This window comes from Salmo trutta, chromosome 19 (assembly GCF_901001165.1).
Source record: "Salmo trutta chromosome 19, fSalTru1.1, whole genome shotgun sequence".
Classification (NCBI taxonomy): Eukaryota; Metazoa; Chordata; class Actinopteri; order Salmoniformes; family Salmonidae; genus Salmo; species Salmo trutta.
Window position 1 is genome coordinate 49,710,466 of NC_042975.1, and position 19,206 is coordinate 49,729,671.

Genomic DNA, 19,206 nt, shown 5'->3' on the forward strand with positions numbered 1-19,206 from the left:
AGGAGAGCAAGGATGTGATTTTATACAGGGTCCAACTGACGTGTGGGATTGGTTACTTTGGAGTTAGAGGTGTTTCGAACGAAATCCCATAGTGAAACACTGAGAGAATAATTGAAAGAGATCCACTTTTCTTTTGTAAACTAAAAATGATTCACATTTAAATGTAGCTTTCGCTCTCTCCCTCAATTACTCTTTTGCCCATTAAGGGATCTCTTTTAAATAGTCAATTCATACTGTATCGTGGATCAAATAAGCAGTTTGACCAGCTACAAGAATATTGTCAAATCTGTATACTTTGATTTAGTTTTCCAAGTATTAGTAGCCATATTATAAGTTCAATATTTGCAAAATAACCAGTTTTCTTAACTTCATAACTCTGAAAATCCTTATAGTTTTTGTCCAAAATGAAAAGGCATGCTGTTGTACAAGGTATATACATGGTTTCCAGATACTCCCGTAAAGCCCAGCTCATTGGCTATCTAGCTAGCTTTGTTTGATCCCAATTGGTGCTTATTTGACAAAGATAGTCGTTCAAGTGATGGCCGCCCGCGTCATCGCCGTGTCATGAAGGTGTCGCTCTCTGACCAAATATGGTGTCTTATAGGATATACTATACCCCTAATGAAATAGTGAAGTCTTGTTACCTTCTAGGATCTCTGAGGAATAGATACGAATGTGATTTGACTATCTTTGCAAATTGAACGAGTGGAAATACAAAATGAATGCTATATGGACATTTTTAGGATATGAAAAAGCATTTTATCTAACAAAACGACACGTCATGTTATCTCTGGGGCCCTTTGGATGATAGATCAGAGCAAGATTTCAGAATGTAAGTACACATTTCACTTTCAGAGGTGAATTTATCAAACCTTTCACGTTGAAAAAAAGTGTTTTGTTGTTAGGAGCTCTCCTCAAACAATAGCATGGCATTTTTCAGTAATAGCTACATTTGTTGTTTCTCTAAAATCTGCGATCTTGACATAACGCGCTGCATGATTTACAACTGTCCTGTTGACAGAACGCGGATAGGTGACTTTCTTTCATTTTGTTATTTTCCACTCCGATACTGGTGTCCAGAGCTGTCTTAATGCTGGGTCATTAACTGCCATTTTGTGTGTAAATCAAAGCGGATAAAATGTCATGTATTTTTGAGAGTACATTGAACATTTTCTTGGGACTTCAAAATCAACACTGACAAGACCAAATGGAAATGTGAATCTTGAGGATTCTGGACATTGACACCCTTAAAAAGAGGCTTCCCGACTGGGCACACTGTCACGTCTGCTCCTGCTCCCCCTCTGTGGCGCTTGAGGTCGCCAGGCTGCTCATCATTATGTACACCTGTCACCATCGTTACGTGCGCCAACTCTTCATCAAAATCACCTGGACTCCATCATGTCATTGATTGCCTCCCCTATATCTGTCATTTCCTCAGTTTCATTCCCGTGTCTGCATTGATGTTGTTTTGTTTCTCTTGTCCAGATGCTGTTCTTGTTCTTTTTCATGTATATTTATTATTAAATGCTCACCCTGTACTTGCTTCCCGTCTCCCAGCGTCTGTAGTTACGGAAGCGTTACATAATGCAGACACCTCAATTGGAAGCATCGGACGTTGGGTGACGGGTGACGTTGGGTCCGGGTGCCGCTGCCGAAGCAACCGGGGATGCCTCAGCTGGCTCGTCAGGCTCCCATGCCTCAGCTGGCTCGAGAGGCTCACAAGCCTCGGTTGGCTCGTCAGGCTCCCGCACCTCGGCCAGGCTCGCCCAGGTAGGATGCCAGGTGACGCCCCTAGAGGGGGGGGTACTGTCATGTCTGCTCCTGCTCCTCCTCTCTGTCGCTTGAGGTTGCCAGGTTGCTCATTACGCACACCTGTCACCATCATTACGCGCTTCATCGGACTCACCTGGACTCCACCACGTCATTGATTGCCTCCTCTATATCTGTCACTTCCTCAGTTTCATTCCCGTGTCTGCATTGATGTTGTTTTGTTTCTCTTGTCCAGATGCTGTTCTTGTTAAGTTTCATGTCTATTTATTATTAAAACCTCACCCTTTACTTGCTTCCCCTCTCCCAGCGTCTGTGGTTACGGAACCGTTACACACACACACACTGTATATTTACTCATCTTGCCTTCAGCAATCCACACTGTGTCATCATGAATGTTATCTGCACAATCAATGTGCAGCGAGCTGTGTTTTACCTTGAGCAAAATAGACCTCATATTTGTTGGTTATATGTCTACCTTTCCTGTTGTATTGTGTGTGCCGTATCAGAAGAAATCTCAGATTCAGCTTTTTCATCCAATAGTAAAGTCAGGAGAATAACCTTCAGAAGTTGGTGGTGCTCCTCTATAAATACTAAGCACACTTTGTCTACTGTGTCTGTTTTATTCCTCTCTTATCTTACCCTGTTGGATTTTCTTATTTGACCAGAGTGTATTATACAGTGTTACTTTTTCCAAATCCAATCTGTTTCCCAAGTTGTCAGCATCATCACATTGAATTTCTTGGTTGAAATGATGTGGAAACAATATTGATTCAACCAGTTTTTGCCCATTGGGTATGGATGCAATAAAAGGGGATGGATCACACACCACTCTGCCTTTATCCTGCACAATGTTGGCCGCCCAACCTCGTAAGGGCTTTTTTTGTCTGGGTTATTGTTTTTCAGTGAGTGAATCTAATGTGTGCAGTGGACGCTGCTGAGGGGAGGACGGCTCATAAGAATATCTGGAATAGAGTATAATGGCTGGAATGGAGTGAATTTATTCCATTCCAGCCATTATTATGAGCCGTCCTCTCCCCAGCAGCCTCCACTGAATGTGTGAGGGACATAGAGTGGGGTTATGTGTCTCTGTGTTTTGTGTATTTTACTGTATAATGAAAATCTGAATATGAGTCTGAAAATCTGCTCCTGTAAGCTATAACTAAGAGGTGGGGCAAGTCGACTCTTAAATCATCATTTATAACGTCTGAATCATACCACACAAACCCTGCTGGTCTATGTTACCTCATGTCTTTCTTTCTCTCGCTCTTTTTGTTATCAAACAATCAATACAGACACTTTGCCTGGTTGCTGTTTAACACGATCAAACTTGTTTAATACATTTCTTTAAGACGTAGATACATAGTCTAAAATCTATACACCCTAGGTAGAAACCAGTGGAGGCTGCTGAGGGGAGGACTGCTCATAATAATAGCTAGAATGGAGCAAATGGAATGGCATCAAACACATGGAAACCATATGTTTTATTTGATACCATTCCACTTTTTATGCTCCAGCCATTACCACAAACCCGTCCTCCCCAACTAATGTGCCACCAACTTCCTGTGGTAGAAACTGTTAATTTGGTCTATCTGTACTGCTTGAGAGTTCTCTGCTGTGATGCCATTTATGTCTTTGATAGCTCCTACAGTTTTTTTCCAATGGCTTTGGTGCAATTTTCACAAGTATGTGGTACATTTCCACAACTCTAAGCACAAAAATCTAAACAGATCATCAAAATGGCTCATGTTTCAAAACTCTAAGCACATTTTCAACCGACTGAGTACGACAGACAAATTCACAGTCACTTGTTCACTGCATCAAATCAATTTGGATACATGTTCATTCTAAGTATCTGCTTTCAAAATGAAATATTCCCTTTAGTTTCGATATGATTGTCTTGTTATTTGCTAACATTACAATTAACTCTTCAAAATGATAACTTCCTGAACCAAAATGATGTAGTGCCTAGTTAATGTGTATAGTTTGGTAACTGCTGAACCCTACATTTTTATATTTTTACCTCATAAATGTATCAATTTGACAAATGTGTGTTGGAAGGTAAAACAAAATCATATATGGATGTGGCTGTAAATACTACATCACCATTCTCCATTAGTCAGTGTGCTTCAATAGGACACTATGTGCTGTCATTTGGAATTATATTGTAGTGTACAATGATGCACTGCTGAAGTAACTGGGTTGTATATTTAAGTGATAATACCTGAGAAGCTGGTATTTTGAGGAAATATTGGCATGGTGTTGTTCGTGAGGGTCGGCAAACACCGGCTTCGAGGGCATTATCACTTTTATACAACGGTTACTAACATAATCAATTCATTATTTACATATTTTCATTAAAAACATTATTTTGATGAATTTATTCCATCCTTCCACAAGATATAGTCCCGACACAAATCTAGGGTTGCTACCCAAGCCGGCTGGTCATTCATTCTATCGGTTTGGTTGCCAGAGACGCGACCCAGTCGTTCAGTCTTTTTGTTCTGCATCTATGGTTGCAACCCAGTCGTTCGTTCTAAATGTTCTATTGCCGTACTGGCTGGCAACGTTCTTATCCCTTGCTTGCTAGCTAGCCAACTACGGCTAACTTAGTCAGGTCAAACAGTGCAGCCAGAAAACAACAAAGTAGCTGCATTTGCATTTGTTTAAGCTGTTTTCTAGTGACATTTATTTAGATACATCCGACACGTTCATTACTATGGGACAGTTGGAGATCGAATTTTAATATTGAAACAATGTTACAAATGTCAGAGAGACAGACAGCATGGTTCATACAAATCTGTGAGAAAATGTCTAGATGATTTTTATAGTGGAGATCAAGTTTATAAATTACCTGGCTGGGCTGATGAGACAGTGGATTGAGCAGTCAGATGGAACAGAGAAAATAGCCATTTTAACGTCATAGATTTAGCCGGTGGTAACTTGTGGAATAGACACCGGCTGGAATGTGGTGATCTTGTACAATGTTGCATAGGGCAAAAAGGTTTTTACAGTAACCAACTGCATTATAATACCCCTATTTCTGATTATTTGTCCTGAGTATGTACTGTATAAGTATTATAAAACTAAGACTGACATATTTCTCAGAATGCTTACAACCTGCCTTTGGATACATTTATAAATAAAATGGTGCATGCCAAATTATAGTCAAATAACTGTATGGAAAATAATATTTACCATCTTCTATTCAGCACTTTAAGTACTGTTTTGAAATGTGTATCCTGTATTTGTTGCTATTGGATTAAATGGTAGTTAAAAATGACAATCGTGAGCCTATCATTATCTTGTATTGGAGGCTAAACAAAATGTGCTCTTTGTATTTCACTGAAACTTAGATTTTTCATGAATGACTCTACTGTACATCTGAAAAATTTGCCAAAGTGATTGAAAAAACGTATACGTTCCAGTTTACTCGTCCTGTCTGGAAAAAATATGCAAAAACTGGGATGATTATCATTTGACATCGAAGGAGGTCGAAGGAGGACATTTATTCAGCTAAATACTTGAACAGTAGACGGGATCTATATGCTTTAGTGTTATTTTACTCCATACGTGTGTGTGCACATTCCACTGCAACATTATTAAGTAAAATTATGTTTTCATGGAAGATAAGCATAATGTTGCTCTCATCATGTAAATAACAATGAAAAAGAAGAATTCTGTATAGAAATATTGGACTACACATTTTGGTTTTGTGTAAAAGCTACAAGGCTCGAACAACTACAGGAAATGGAGGGGCGAGCACACCCCCATATCCACATCGATGGGGCTGTAGTGGAGAGGGTCAAGAGCTTCAACTTCCTCAGTGTCCACATCACTAACGAATTTACATTATCCAAACACACCCACACAGTTGTGAAGAGGGCACCTCAGTGCCTCTTCCCCCTCAGGAGGCTGAAAAGATTTAGCATTGACCCTCAGATCCTCAAAAGGTTCTACAGCATTGTACAGTATCTTGACTGACTGTATCACTGCTCGGTACGGAAACTGCAAGGCACCAGGCCGCAAGGCGCTACAGAGGGGGGTCAGTACGTCCCAGTACATCACTGGGGCCTAGGTATCCAAGCGCCATCCAGGACCTCTACACCAGGCAGTGTCAGAGGAAGGCCCAATAAATAAATGTCCTGTTTGGCTCAGTTGGTAGAGCATGGCGCTTGCAACGCCAGGGTTGTGGGTTTGATTCCCATTGGGGGCCAGTACAGAGGAAAAAAGGATGAACATATATGCAAGTCGCTCTGGATAAGAGCATCTGCTAAATTACATAAATGTAAATTGTCTAAACCTCCAACCGCCATAGTCAAATCAAATGTTATTTGTCGTGTACACATATTTAGCTAGTGTAGCGAAATGCTTATGTTCCTGGCTCCAACACTGCAGTAATACCTAACATATAAAACAATACACCCAAACCCCAAAAATAAAAAGAAAGTAAGAGATATAGAAATTTTAGAATGAGCAATGTTAGAGTTCGGAATATATATGTTATTTTATATATACTGTATATTTTATATATATGGCTCACGAGTGGCGCAGCGGCCTATGGCACTGCATCTCAGTGCAAGAGGTTCAAATCCAGGCTGTATCACATCCGGCCGTGATTGGGGGTCCCATAGGGCGGCGCACAATTTGCCCAGCGTTGTCCGGGGTAGGCCGGGGTAGGCCATCATTGTAAATAAGAATTTGTTCTTCTGACTTGCCTAGTTAAATAAATAAAGACATTTAAAAAATATATATATGATGGTGTGTATAGACATTATGGGCAGTATATTATGGGCAGTGTATAAGATAGGCCTTGACTAGAATACAGTATGTAAACATTATTAAAGTGACCAGTGTTAAATGACTATGTACATAGGGCAACAGTCTCTAAGTGCAGGGTTGAGTACCGGATGGTAGCCGGCTAGTAACAGTGGCTAAAGATCAGGGCAGGTTACTGGGCGATGGCAGGCGATTGGTAACTGTTTAACAGTCTGATGGCCTGGCCTTCTTCTTGGCCTTCCTGTGACACCGGTTGCTGTAGATGTCCTGGAGGGCAGGAAGTTCGCCCCCAGGGATGCGTTGGACTACCGCACCACCCTCTGTAGAGCCCTGCAGTTGTGGATGGTGCAGTTTCCGTAACGGGCAGTGATACAGCCCGACAGGATGCTCTCAATGGTGCATCTGCAGAAGTTTGTGAGGGTCTTATGGGCTAAGCCAAATTTCTTCGGCCTCCTAAGGTTGAAGAGGCACTGTTTTGCCGTCTTCACCACACTGTCTGTGTAGATGGGCCATTTCAGGTTGTCAGTGATGTGTACGCCGAGGAACTTTAAGCTTTTCACCCTCTCCACTGCGGCCCCGTTGATGTGGATGGGGGCATGCTCCCTCTGCTGTCACCTGAAGTTCATGATCAGCTCCTTAGTTTTTTTGACGTTGAGGTTATTTTCACCTCCTCCCTGTAGGCTGGCTTGTCGTTGTTGGTAATCAGGTCTACCACTGTTGTGTCGTCTGTAAACTTGATGATTGAGTTGGAGACGTGCGTGGCCATGCCATCATGGATGAACAGGGAGTACAGGAGTGGGCTGAGCACGCACCCTTGTGGGCCCCCATGTTGAGGATAAGCATAGTGGAGGTGTTGTTGCCTACCTTCACCACCTGGGGACGGCCCGTCAAGAAGTCCAGGACCCAGTTGCACAGGGCTTAGTGATGCGCTTTGAGGGTACTGTGGTGTTGAAGGCTGAGCTGTAGTTGATAAACAGCATTTTTACATAGTTATTAATCTTGTCCAAATGGGATAGGACAGTGCGATAGCGATTGTGTCATCTGTGGATCTGTTGTGGCAGTATGCAAATTGTAGTGGGTCTAGGGTGTCGGGTAAGGTGGAGGTGATATGATCCTTAACTCTCAAAGCACTTCATGATGACAGAAGTGAGTGCTGTGGGGAAATAGTCATTTAGTCAAGTTACCTTCGCTTTCTTGGCTACAAGAACAATGGTCGTCAAGCGGTACCAGTACACCAAGACAGTAACCAACAGGACCCTGAACAGCTTCTACCCCCAAGCCGAAAGACTGCTAAACAAGATAGCTAACTAGCTAATCAAATGGCTACTGGGACTAAGTGCGTTGACCCTTTTTGCACTCTCTCTCTTGTACTGACTCTATGCGAGCAAACACTGGACTCTATTTACACCAGTGGAGGCTGGTGGGAGGAGCTATAGGAGGACGGGTTCATGGTACTGGCTGGAATGGAATCAATGGAACTGAAGCCTAATGTTCGACTCCGTTCCATTTATTCCATTCCAGCCATTACAATGAGCCCATCCTCCTATAGCTCCTTCCACCAGCCTCTACTGACTTACACATACTTACACTGACATCCCAACACACACACACACACTACATATGGCCACAAACACGCATAGCACCCACACACATGCATACTGACGCCATCCACACGTAGAAACACACACTCACCACATACGCTGCTTCTACTGTCTTATCTATCCAGTTGCCTAGTCACTTTACCCCTACCTATATGTGCATAGCTACCTCAATTACCTCGTACCCCTCCCTGCAAATCGACTCAGTACTGGTACTCCCTGTATATAGCCATGTAACTTTTATTTGTTATTGTTATTCGCTATTCACTGTATTTTTTTCCTTGTGTCACTGTTTCTATTTAAAAAAAGTGTATCTTTATCTTAAACTCTACATTGTTGGAAAGGGACCCGTCAGTGAGCATTTCACTGTTAGTCTATACCTGGTGTTTACGAAGCATGTGACAAATACAATTTGATTTGGTGTCTTGTATTTTTAAGACATCTGTTGAAAAGGTGTTACTCAGCCTGTTCTGTCATAACAAAGTGGAAAAGTGTTCAGATGGGTCCCAAATTATATAATCATTCATAATTATAGCAGTGGGAAAAAAAACATGAGTCTTTTCTTAGACTATTAGACAAACTCAGAACATTACCCAAATGCTTGGAAGCATTAAATCAGATTATATTTAAGATCAGCTTTTACACAGTGCCTAAATGGATGTGGGATTTTGTCAAACATTGTGAATAGTACATCCTCTCTGCATTTACGCACATTTTTTTTCTATGGCCCTCATATTCAAATCTGTACCTCGAAGCCAGTTTTAATGGGGGTTTTTCTCTCATTATTTCCCTCTATTCAGGAATTGATGTAGACCTGGGACACCATGTGGGTGCAATTCATTTTAAGGTAGAACATAAAACCAGCAGTAGTCTGGACCTCGTAGGGTAAGATTTGAATATCTCTGCTCCATTGGCTTGTTCTGTTACTTCCTAGATGATCACTGTGTTCAACATCTCTTTCAGTACTTTTCCTATGTGGCTCAGGATGGACTGATTGGGTCTGGGGCTGTCTGTTATCCCAACCCCCAGCTGTCAGCCAATCCATTCCATTATAGATCCAGTAAGTGTCATTCTCCAAGCTTTAATTCTGTATATTATAGGGCTCATTTCAGTCATAGAAACATTTAGTGAGTTCAATAGCTTGTGTTACTCTCCATCATCTCCATCTCATTCTGTTCTGGTTGTCAATGTGTCTGGTTTAACTATATTATGTCCAAGACATCCAAACAGAGTTGTCCATCCCAGCTGGTTCCATCTCAAAGCTTTCTCAGAACCATCCTCAAGAATGGATCATTATGAGACAAATCCAAAATGGATTTATCATGGCAACAGACAGTTCACTCTATATTCCATTCAGATCACGGGTGATTGCATGCTCCTGATGCTGCTCTTGTAGTGCTCTGATAGTGTCATCTTTCTCTAATCTGAATGGCCATCAGAAGCTTTGTACGATGTGCTCGCTCTTGCTGGCCTCAGCTCTCAGCTCTCCGAAGGTGTCGAAGAACTGCTCCATCTCCATCTGCAGCGTGGCGTTGCGGCGGTCGGCGTCGGCCCGGGCACGCTCCACGTTGCGGATCTTGATTTCGGCCACACTGTACCAGCGGCGCTGCTGCGCCAGGCTGGCCCGCAGTCCCACAACCTCCCCGTGGAGGGCCTCGTTACGCAGCTCAAACCTGGGAGAGCCAGGAGAAAGGGGGACAAGGAGTTATACACACACAGCTTTCACTCTGGTGGTACTACAAGACTGTGGTCCAGAATGTAACATGGAACATCACATCATGTTAGTGTAACCTGACACATGTTGAAGACTGTATATAGAATATATATGGACATTTGAAAAGGACTGCTGATGCATTGGCGTGATTTATTCAAAGTTCCATTACCTCTGGATCTTGGCCTCGAACTCAGTCCTCTGCCTGGCCATCTGTTGTTTGAGGCCAGCCAGGAGAGTGCACATGGTCTGGGAGGCCGGGGGGACGTGGGGGTCAGAGGGCAGGAAGACCTCCGAGCTGCCCGTGCTCAGGGGGGCATCAGTAGGGACAGAGGAGGAGGCTAGGGAGTTAGGATGGAGGTCCTCTCCTGGGTCAGTCCAGAAGGAGTGGAACCTGGTGGACCTCCGTCCTAGGCTAGCTTTGACCACACCACTCCCACTATCGTCCAGGGGCAGAATCTCACAGAAGGACCATGAGCTGCTGGTGTCTGCCACGCTTGCCATGCCCGCCTCCACCTCCACCTCCACTGGACCAGCAGTGCTGCCCACACCACCATCAGCAGCCACCTCATCAATGCGCTGGAGTGTGTCCAAGTTGTCATAGACAGACAGAGTGCTCTCCTGAGCCTTGCTGCTTCCACTGGTGCCAGTAGTCCCCTGCTTTGCAGGCCAGCTGGGACCATCTGGGCCTGTCCAGCCACAGGGCAGCATTCTGCTGTGGTCTGGGTCAGCCTGTATTGTCACAGTGGAAGCAGAGGCTGTGAGAGGGGAGGCAGGGTGAGGGTGAAGGTGGGGGCTGTGTGCTGTCTCAGGGGGCTGGGACTCTGACTGGGCCGGAGTGTATCTGTGGTATAGAGACCCAACAGCAGGGATCACTGGAGAGAACCCCTCAACTGGCTGCTGGTGGTCTGTGTTGAACAGGCGTGGGGCTAAACTGATTTCACACGGGCTTTGGGCTGACCCTCTCCTCTCAGCAATCAGAGGCAGGGAGAGCTGGCGGGAGCAAGGGGAAGGATGGTGGGCTAGCTGTTGTTGTGGGAGGTGCTCGGCTGTTATGCCCAGCCTGGAGTCATGTGACTGGGCCTGGGCAGTGGGCTGGGTGTGCGCCCCCTCGAATGGGTCTCCTTTCCATCTATGACAGGGGTAAGAATCTGGTCGTGAGGAACCGGGGGCGTCTACGTTTCCCCCCTCCCTGGAGAAAAGGCACTGGTGCTCCCTGATCAGCTCAGACATGAGCTGCTGGACCACGGCTGCCCCTGGGGAACAGAAGGACGGACACACTGAGTCACAGCCGGACACATACAGTACCAACAACGTACAAACAGCATCACATGGCACTCAGCGTGTACGCAACACTGTGTTGATATAAACACTGTCTCAAGGCCACCCGGTCAGACAGACAGACACAGCCCCTATCTTTATCGGTCTATATCTGTCTGGCTCTATATCTGTAGGCTATCTCTGATTCATGTCCTTTTTTCTGAACAACACTCTCACTTGCCCACACGCACCTCCAATGATACTCTCTGGATCTTCGGCTTTGGGTCGTAGGATGTTAGGCCCGAAAACAGTAGCCAGGTTCTGGGTGCTCATCTTGTTGCTGCTGGAATAGGACTGGACTTCGTTCAAAAACCTGTATTGGCAGCAATTTATCCGTATGAGACTTGGGCAGGGTCGATTTTGTCACAGCCGCTACATAACATGTGTCATGGTTGAACAGATGTTAATGTATGTTGTAAGCTACAAGTCTAGTGATTCAAACAATTATATTTGCATTGCATTGAAAGTGCATTGAAAGTGAGGTATGTTGTATGTAGATTTGATGTTATCTTGATGTGAGATAATTGCTAATGAATGACAGGTCATTTGTAGACTTACTGGCAGATGTAATTTAGCAGGTTAAAGTTAGCCACTGGAAGTTCATGAAGAAGATGCTGTAGTTCTGTCAAACCCTTGGGGACACCAGGCAAGATATTGTTGTAAGTACCATCTATGGTACTTGATCAATTACATTTCTCCTTGGAACTTTTAGATCAGAGGATGGTGGTTGTGTTACGTCTCTCTCTGTTCATCAGATGTATCTCAGGATGGCGTGCATGATGCAGCTGGATGGAGACTTACCTGCTTCCTCTCAGAGGAGATGTTCTTGCCGCACACCAGGAAGTCCTGGTATCTGGAGAAGGGCACCAGTGGCTCTGGCAGCTCCCGCAGATAAAGCTTCAGGAGCGACGCCACGGTGTGCACGTCTGTACTGCTAGGATGTGAAATACACACACACTTAAAATACAGCACATCTCTACCACCGTATGGGGGCACACATAACGGTACATACAGATATAGCTGGACATTAGGTCTAATTTCATTTTCAACTGTGATGTTTCTGTTTGTGTTGACTGGAGAGCTCTTACCTGTCAAAGGAGGGCTTCTCCCCAGCATCGAAGGCGTCCTGCAACTCTTTGACCAGCGTGGCCTGGCCTGGCTGGCGGAACAGCCCCACCTCCAGAAGACCCCGGTCCCGGATGAAGTCCACACACTGCTCCACCACCAGAGGTGCCATATGGACGCCGTAACGGCGCTCATACAGAACCGTCTCCTCCAACCGCTGGCCAAACACGCCTGGGGGTGGAGAGAATTTAAGATCACCCAGGCTAAATGAATAAATGGAGGATGATAGAGTGTGAGTTTGATGGTTCAGGGAGCTTCCCTTCTTCAGACAAGTGGACTCGAACCCTCCATGCTCCAAACCACCTATTTACGCAGCCTGCCTCACACTACAGCTCTGTCTGTGTGTCTCTGTGGGCCTGAGATACTCACGCCTCCTGAAGCTCAGCACCCGCTTGATCTTCCTGTAAGCAGGGTGGGACAGGTAGCTGCTGGTCCTGCACACTGTCGCCTTGTTCTCCGGCATCTTCTCTGTTCTCTTCACACTTATTTTCTCCCCGTCCAAATCTCTCTCTCTTTTCACCTCTTTTCTTCCCCTCTCTCCTCTCCGGCCTGTCCGGCTGTTTGATGGGGGATTATGAGAGGACTCAAATGTCTCGGCGCTGCAGAGACCAGCGCGTTCTTTCCCAAGCGGCCCACCCCTATCTACCTCTCTCCTGTCTGTTGCTTTGGGTTCTGTTTCTTCTCCCCCTCCCTCCTCCTCTTCTTTCTTCAGGTAAACAGATAAGGCTCCTTGGTCTGATGACTCAAGAAATGGGGAGGCAGAGACATTCCTTGTCGATGCTCAACAATGGTCCTTGAGCTGAACTATGTGACCTAATCAGATGAATTAGCATTCCAATGGAAAGAATGTCATCCTACAAGAAGAAGCATTGTGACATACCTGACATATCACAAACTCACAAGTCACTCAGGCATGTAATGGAGCAAACATTCCAATGAATTGAACAACCATGGGAACATGAGCCATATCAAAATGTATTACGTGATGTTGAACTTTGGAAAGTAAAATCCCATCTTTATTTTTGGCGGCTAAGTTCCCCTCTTTAGATTCCTAAGATAATGATTTAACAGGAGATAGGAGAGTCCAGCAACACTAAATGTTCAACTGATTAAACTGGTCCTCTTCACCACTAAACACTGTAAATGTTTAGAAAAGTTCCTCCACACGTTGTTGCTGAATGCAGATAAAGAGTATCGAGGAGGCAGTTGCACAGTAGCTCGGCTCCTCTCACGCTCACCTCAGCCTTGGTTCCCAGGGCACAAGTCCTTCCACGATGCTTAACTGAACTCAATCTGGTGAGCGTTGAACATCCAGAGGAACCACTTTCAACCTGGATTGTGTTAACAAAAGAGTCAAACAGCTCTCCTAGAAGAAGGTGTCCATGTTATTGTAGAAGTGACGACTGTGACAACCACAGGGAGTATATCATTCCCTGCCCACCCAGAAGAGATTAAGTTAGTGTTCCAGCGTTGTCCAGCAGTAATTGTGCTTGGTTAGCACCACTTAGCAAGCTATGTCCTTGCGGCACGTGTCTCTCCCTCCTTGTCCTATCCAATCCTCCTCATGCTTCAGGAATGTGCCATTGTTTTCACTCAGCCAGTGTCATCCCTCCCTGTCCAATACACTCTCAGTCCCCCCCCCCGAGCTGCTCTCTTTTTCACCAATTAGATTATGTTTGTTTCCTCAGGTCGTAGTCCTTAGGGTTCCTTCAAAGATCCCCACGGTCCCACCACAAGAACAAGTACACAGTGTTTTGTCTTGGACTCTTTCTCTTTTATTTAGCCTGGCTCAGCCCCCTCCCCAGCTCCTGCCTACTCCACCCCTCTAGTCTCTACCCCACCTCCCTCCTGTATCAAACTATTCCCCACCATACTCACTGGAGCATGGCCAAGGTGGCACCGGCACCCTCTGTATCTCCTATCTCTCCCTGGCTGGGAATCATTAACAAGGGAGAACAGTGTCACAGATTGGCAAAATAATAAATGAGTTTGAACCCTTTTTGTCCCCCCACTCCCCTCTGTCCTAGCATACTACTCTGCCCACAGGCAGCCAGCCCCTAATAGAGTAATTTTCCACTGAGCTATTATGAACCACCCCTTTCCCCTTCTGGTCCAAGACTATATGGGGCTAAACTGGCAACTGATAAGCCCCAGCCCCAGCTGAGGCTGACTCTCTGACTCTCTTGCTGGACATTAGCTGGATGTTAAAGAGGTGGATGTACGGCCTCAGTGAGCCATGATGGCCTCTAATCTGTGAAAATCTCTCTCCTGAAGGACGTGTCGGAGAAAGGCAATAGGCTCAGTGAGGTAAGGACTAACTTCTCCGGAGTGGTGTGGGGAATTCATTGGCAATGTTAATCTCTCTTGTGAAATGTGTTGCTGTGCATTGACCAGGCTCCGGGGTCAGATTCCTCTGATAGGCACAACAGTAATCTAAGGACATTTAGATCTTTATGAGCACAACAGGGAGTATTTCGACCCAGTGAATTTCCTCTGTTATGGCCTGATGTTGTCGTTCTTTGATGGAAATATTAAAGGATGATTATGTAAGTCATTCTTCCAATGCCTGTCTCAGGTCTGTGCGTAAGGATCAATAGTTCCTCACATAAGGGAAGTCAGCACAAGGCCTGTACATCTCATGGGCTATCTCAGCTCAACCTGTGTGTGCGTGCTTGCGTGTGGGTACACCCTCTGTGCTTCTGTGCTCTGTTTTCAGACCTCTAGGTGGAACCACCCTATGTCCCCCCTGTACGTTGAGGCTGATGTGGCTTGAAGGGGAGCTGGCCCCTCTCTGGATAGTCTTGCGTAGCCATACCTCAAAATCACGTTGTTGTCACGCCTCCTTTTTGAGGTCTGGAGAATTTTGTATTAGCAGAAACAGCGAAGTGTTTATTGGATGTTAAATTACAAGAACCCTCTGCCCACAGAAGGGGTGCTGCGTGTTATGTTCGTTACTGTTTTCCAACCGGGTAGGACACATTTTGCAGAGTTGTTGCATATGCTAGTTTGCAACATTACAGAAAATGGAAGAAAACGTGGAGGAAAAACAGAATTCTGTTTTGTCAGAAGTGCGCTCTACACACACAATCAGGCCGATGAAGGCATTACACCTTCTCTGCTTGAATTGTCCGCCTAAGGAAGGCATTTGATTGGTTTGACGTGTTGCGAGGCGCCACTGATTTACACCGGGTTTCCACCCCTTTCTAGACCCTTTTTATCTACCCCAATGCTGCCATTGAGTTTACCAGGCTTGCCAATTAAGGATTGCTGGTTCTGAATGACTTACTCTTTGGGTAACTACCCAGCTAGCACATTTGGTTCTTTGGAAGTTGTGGGAACGTATGTTTTTGGTTTCACATTGGTTGTTCATCCATAAATACAGAACAAAAAGACTGAACGGCTGGGTCACATCTCTGGCAACCAAACCGATAGAACGAATGACCAGCTGGCTTGGGTAGCAACCCTATATTTGTGTCGGGACTATATCTTATGGAAGGATGAAATAGTATGAATGAATTCATCCAAATAACATATATATTTTTTAAATATGTCAATCATTATTTGAATAAGTTAGTAACCCATTGTATAAAAGTGATAATGCCCTCGAAGCCAGTGTTTGGAGGATATATTGGCAAAACTTTGTCTTGGGTCTGACAACACCCATGCCAAAATAACCTGCTAACACCGGCTTCTCTGGCATTATCACTTAAATAATTGTCATTCCACCTTCAAAACACTAGCTTACTATGGATTGTTTCATTATGCAGTTTAACCTACTATCTATAGCTATATACAGTATTTAGCTGCTATTTATATACTTTTTCAAAAAAATTACACATCAAATAGCCTAATAATGATGAAAAAAGTAATAGGCTTGATGATAAATTTTGCCACGATTGTTGATCTCAGCGGTTTTGTCTGGCTAATAGCTTGCCCTACACAAATAGGCTGCAATCAAGGACAAGGTAAATTAAATCAAATTAAATTCAATCAAATTAAATTAAATCCAATTTGAGATACTCCCCTGGTCTTCTTAAGTCCTCACTGCTTCTCTCTCTGTCTATTTTTGTATTTATTTCTCTTTGAAAAAAGTACGTTTCCATCCAATATGTGATTTTTTTCCACCAGCGGTATGTTTCAACCAAACTTTTTGCAGATAAAAATCAGTGCGTGATGACATAGCGCTCACAAAATGTACTTTTTCACTTAAGTTTTCATGTGACGAATAAAAATCTAAACTTCAATATGCCATGGAAGAGGCCTATAGTAGCTACAGCAAGTGACTTCGCGTGTTGCATTTTTGTCTGCAAATGTTTTCATTCACCACGGCCTGTAGGTCCGCTGTTTTCTATACTGAGTATTGACAACCCAGACTGTCTTTCCTGATACATTGTGCATTATATGTCCATTGCACTGCACAATATTTAAACTTAGTCTTGAATGATGTATGCCAAGATATACCAGAGATAAGGGACTGTTGATATTACAGCCACACAACTCAAACAGTGGTTCACCAGTATGAACAAATTCGCTAACCGCTTTTTTTTGTTTGTGCCCTGTGAACTGTTGTCCACAAAAAAATTATAATCTGTTTGCATCTGCCAATTTTTCAGCTGTCCAGTATCCAGACGACCTGTCCCAGGCATTCCTATACAGTTAATATCTTTCTCTAACATGCTGATGCTTGCAATTAAGGAGAATGCGAGAGGTTCAATTAAAGATCAATGCTGTATTTGAACCCCCACTCCCTTCTGCCCAGTTTCCCTGATGTTGCTATGTCAATCAAGGTGTTTTAACAATCCCTGTAACTGTCGCGGCTGCAGAGAGAGATCGCTGTTTGAAACTAAAACTTCGAAAGAACTAGGCCTACTTAAGAAGCATTATGCTCTCGGCCTGATATGTGCTTTTGAACACCCGAGTAAGCTCCACACATTGCACTGGCGCCGTCGTAGCCTTGACCACAGCATCCCCTTACTTTCAATCAGTACAATTATTTATATTTCAAAGCCTGAGGCACTTTGATCAGTCACATTCTTGAAGCCCGAGAAACAAATACTTAAGCTTCCTAGTACATATGGAAATTAAAAAGGTTTCTGAATGACTTTCTGGAGGGTTACTGTAAAAATGTTGAAATCTTTTTTTTTTTTTTTAAATAGACATCAATGAAAGGCGCATTCAAATCAATAAATCTGCTGTTCTCTATCCATGGAATTAGTCCACTGCACCACCGGAATGGAGCTAGCGTGCCATGTGTTTTTATGCATACAAATCTGTTAATATTAGTCTATTAAAATAGACCCCATTTTAAAGGAAACAAGCACTTATTAAGATCAGGTGTGTCAATTAGTGGGCACGGACAACACACCTGAACACACTCAGAGAGAGTTTTGTTGGCGCTGAGAACGGAACTTATACGTTTTTTAAATAACATCCTTATAACAGTCTCTGAATGTTACTAAAGTTTTCTTTTGGTTTTTATGGAAAGTTTTCTTAACGTTCGCAGAACAATTTGAGACAGTGGAGGCTGTTGAGGGGAGGACAGCTCATAAAAATGTCAGTAACGGAGCAAATGGAATGGCATCAAACACATGGAAACCATGTATTTGATGTTGTTGACACCTTTCCACTTATTCCACTCCTGCCATTACCATGTGCCTGTCCTCCCCAATTAAGGTGCCACCAACCTCCTGTGATTTGAGAACATGACTTTAAATAGAACCATAAGGAAACCTGTAGGAAACGCTATACTGAAGTACTGAATTCCCATAAAAGAACACTGTTTCTTAACCTTTTTGGAACAATTTGAGAACATGACTTTACATAGAACAATGAGGAAACCTGTAGGAAACATAAAGCTGAAGTACAAACATTTCCACAGAAGAACGTTGTCTGAACTATTTGAGAACATTCCCAATTCATAGAATATCAAAATGTATATTAAATGTAGCCATGTTTGAAGTTTTAGGAAATGTTCTGTTAAGGTAATGAAATACCAAGAAAATAATGTTTTTTGTCAAGTTCCTTAAATGTGCTGACAATGTCCTGCACAGTGGTGATTTTGGCATGTATACTACCATTCAAAGGTTTGGGGTCACTTAGAAATGTCCTTGTTTTTGAAAGAAAAGCACATTTTTTGTCCATTAAAATAACATAAAATTGATCAGAAATACAGTGTGTTGTAAATGACTATTGTAGCTAGAAACGGATGATTGTTAATGGAATATCTACAGTACGTAGGCCCATTATCAGCAACCATCACTCTTGTGTTCCAATGGCACGTTGTGTTAGGTAATCCAAGTTTATCATTTTAAAAGGCTAATTGATCATTAGAAAACCCTTTTGCAATTGTGTCCCCAGTCCGGAGCCTCCAGCGACGCTCCCCAGTCCGGAGCCTCCTGAGACGCTCCCCAGTCCGGAGCCTCCTGAGACGCTCCCCAGTCCGGAGCCTCCTGAGACGCTCCCCAGTCCGGAGCCTCCTGAGACGCTCCCCAGTCCGGAGCCTCCTGCGACGCTCCCCAGTCCGGAGCCTCCTGCGACGCTCCCCAGTCCGGAGCCTCCTGCGACGCTCCCCAGTCCGGAGCCTCCTGCGACGCTCCCCAGTCCGGAGCCTCCTGCGGCGCTCCGCAGCCCAGGGTCTTCAGCGGCGGCCTGCAGCCCGGAGTCTTCAGCGGCGGCCTGCAGCCCGGAGTCTTCAGCGGCGGCCTGCAGCCCGGAGTCTTCAGCGGCGGCCTGCAGCCCGGAGTCTTCAGCGGCGGCCTGCAGCCCGGAGCCTTCGGCGGCGGCCTGCAGCCCGGAGTCTTCAGCGGCGGCCTGCAGCCCGGAGTCTTCAGCGGCGGCCTGCAGCCCGGAGTCTTCAGCGGCGGCCTGCAGCCCGGAGTCTTCAGCGGCGGCCTGCAGCCCGGAGTC

The 19,206-nt window shown here is 44.6% G+C and overlaps 1 protein-coding gene across 3 annotated transcripts; it reads right to left on the bottom strand.

Annotated features, from left to right (window-relative positions):
* Positions 1-8,368: 8,368 nt before the first annotated feature.
* On the bottom strand, positions 8,369-14,259 carry LOC115154906 (rho GTPase-activating protein 24). Of its 3 annotated transcripts, none has more exons than XM_029701606.1 (7): positions 12,670-14,113; positions 12,264-12,471; positions 11,977-12,106; positions 11,734-11,807; positions 11,367-11,488; positions 10,028-11,111; positions 8,369-9,817 (listed from the first exon to the last, which is right to left on the bottom strand). In XM_029701606.1, the coding sequence occupies exons 1-7, from the start codon at positions 12,761-12,763 to the stop codon at positions 9,580-9,582; spliced, it is 1,950 nt and encodes a 649-aa protein (XP_029557466.1). In that variant the 5' UTR covers positions 12,764-14,113; the 3' UTR covers positions 8,369-9,579. The 3 variants fall into 3 exon arrangements, with proteins under 3 accessions (XP_029557466.1, XP_029557465.1, XP_029557467.1); XM_029701605.1 differs by having other exon boundaries at positions 11,977-12,109; XM_029701607.1 differs by lacking the exon at positions 12,670-14,113 and adding an exon at positions 14,179-14,259 and having other exon boundaries at positions 8,371-9,817; positions 11,977-12,109.
* Between the last annotated feature and the right edge of the window lie 4,947 nt (positions 14,260-19,206).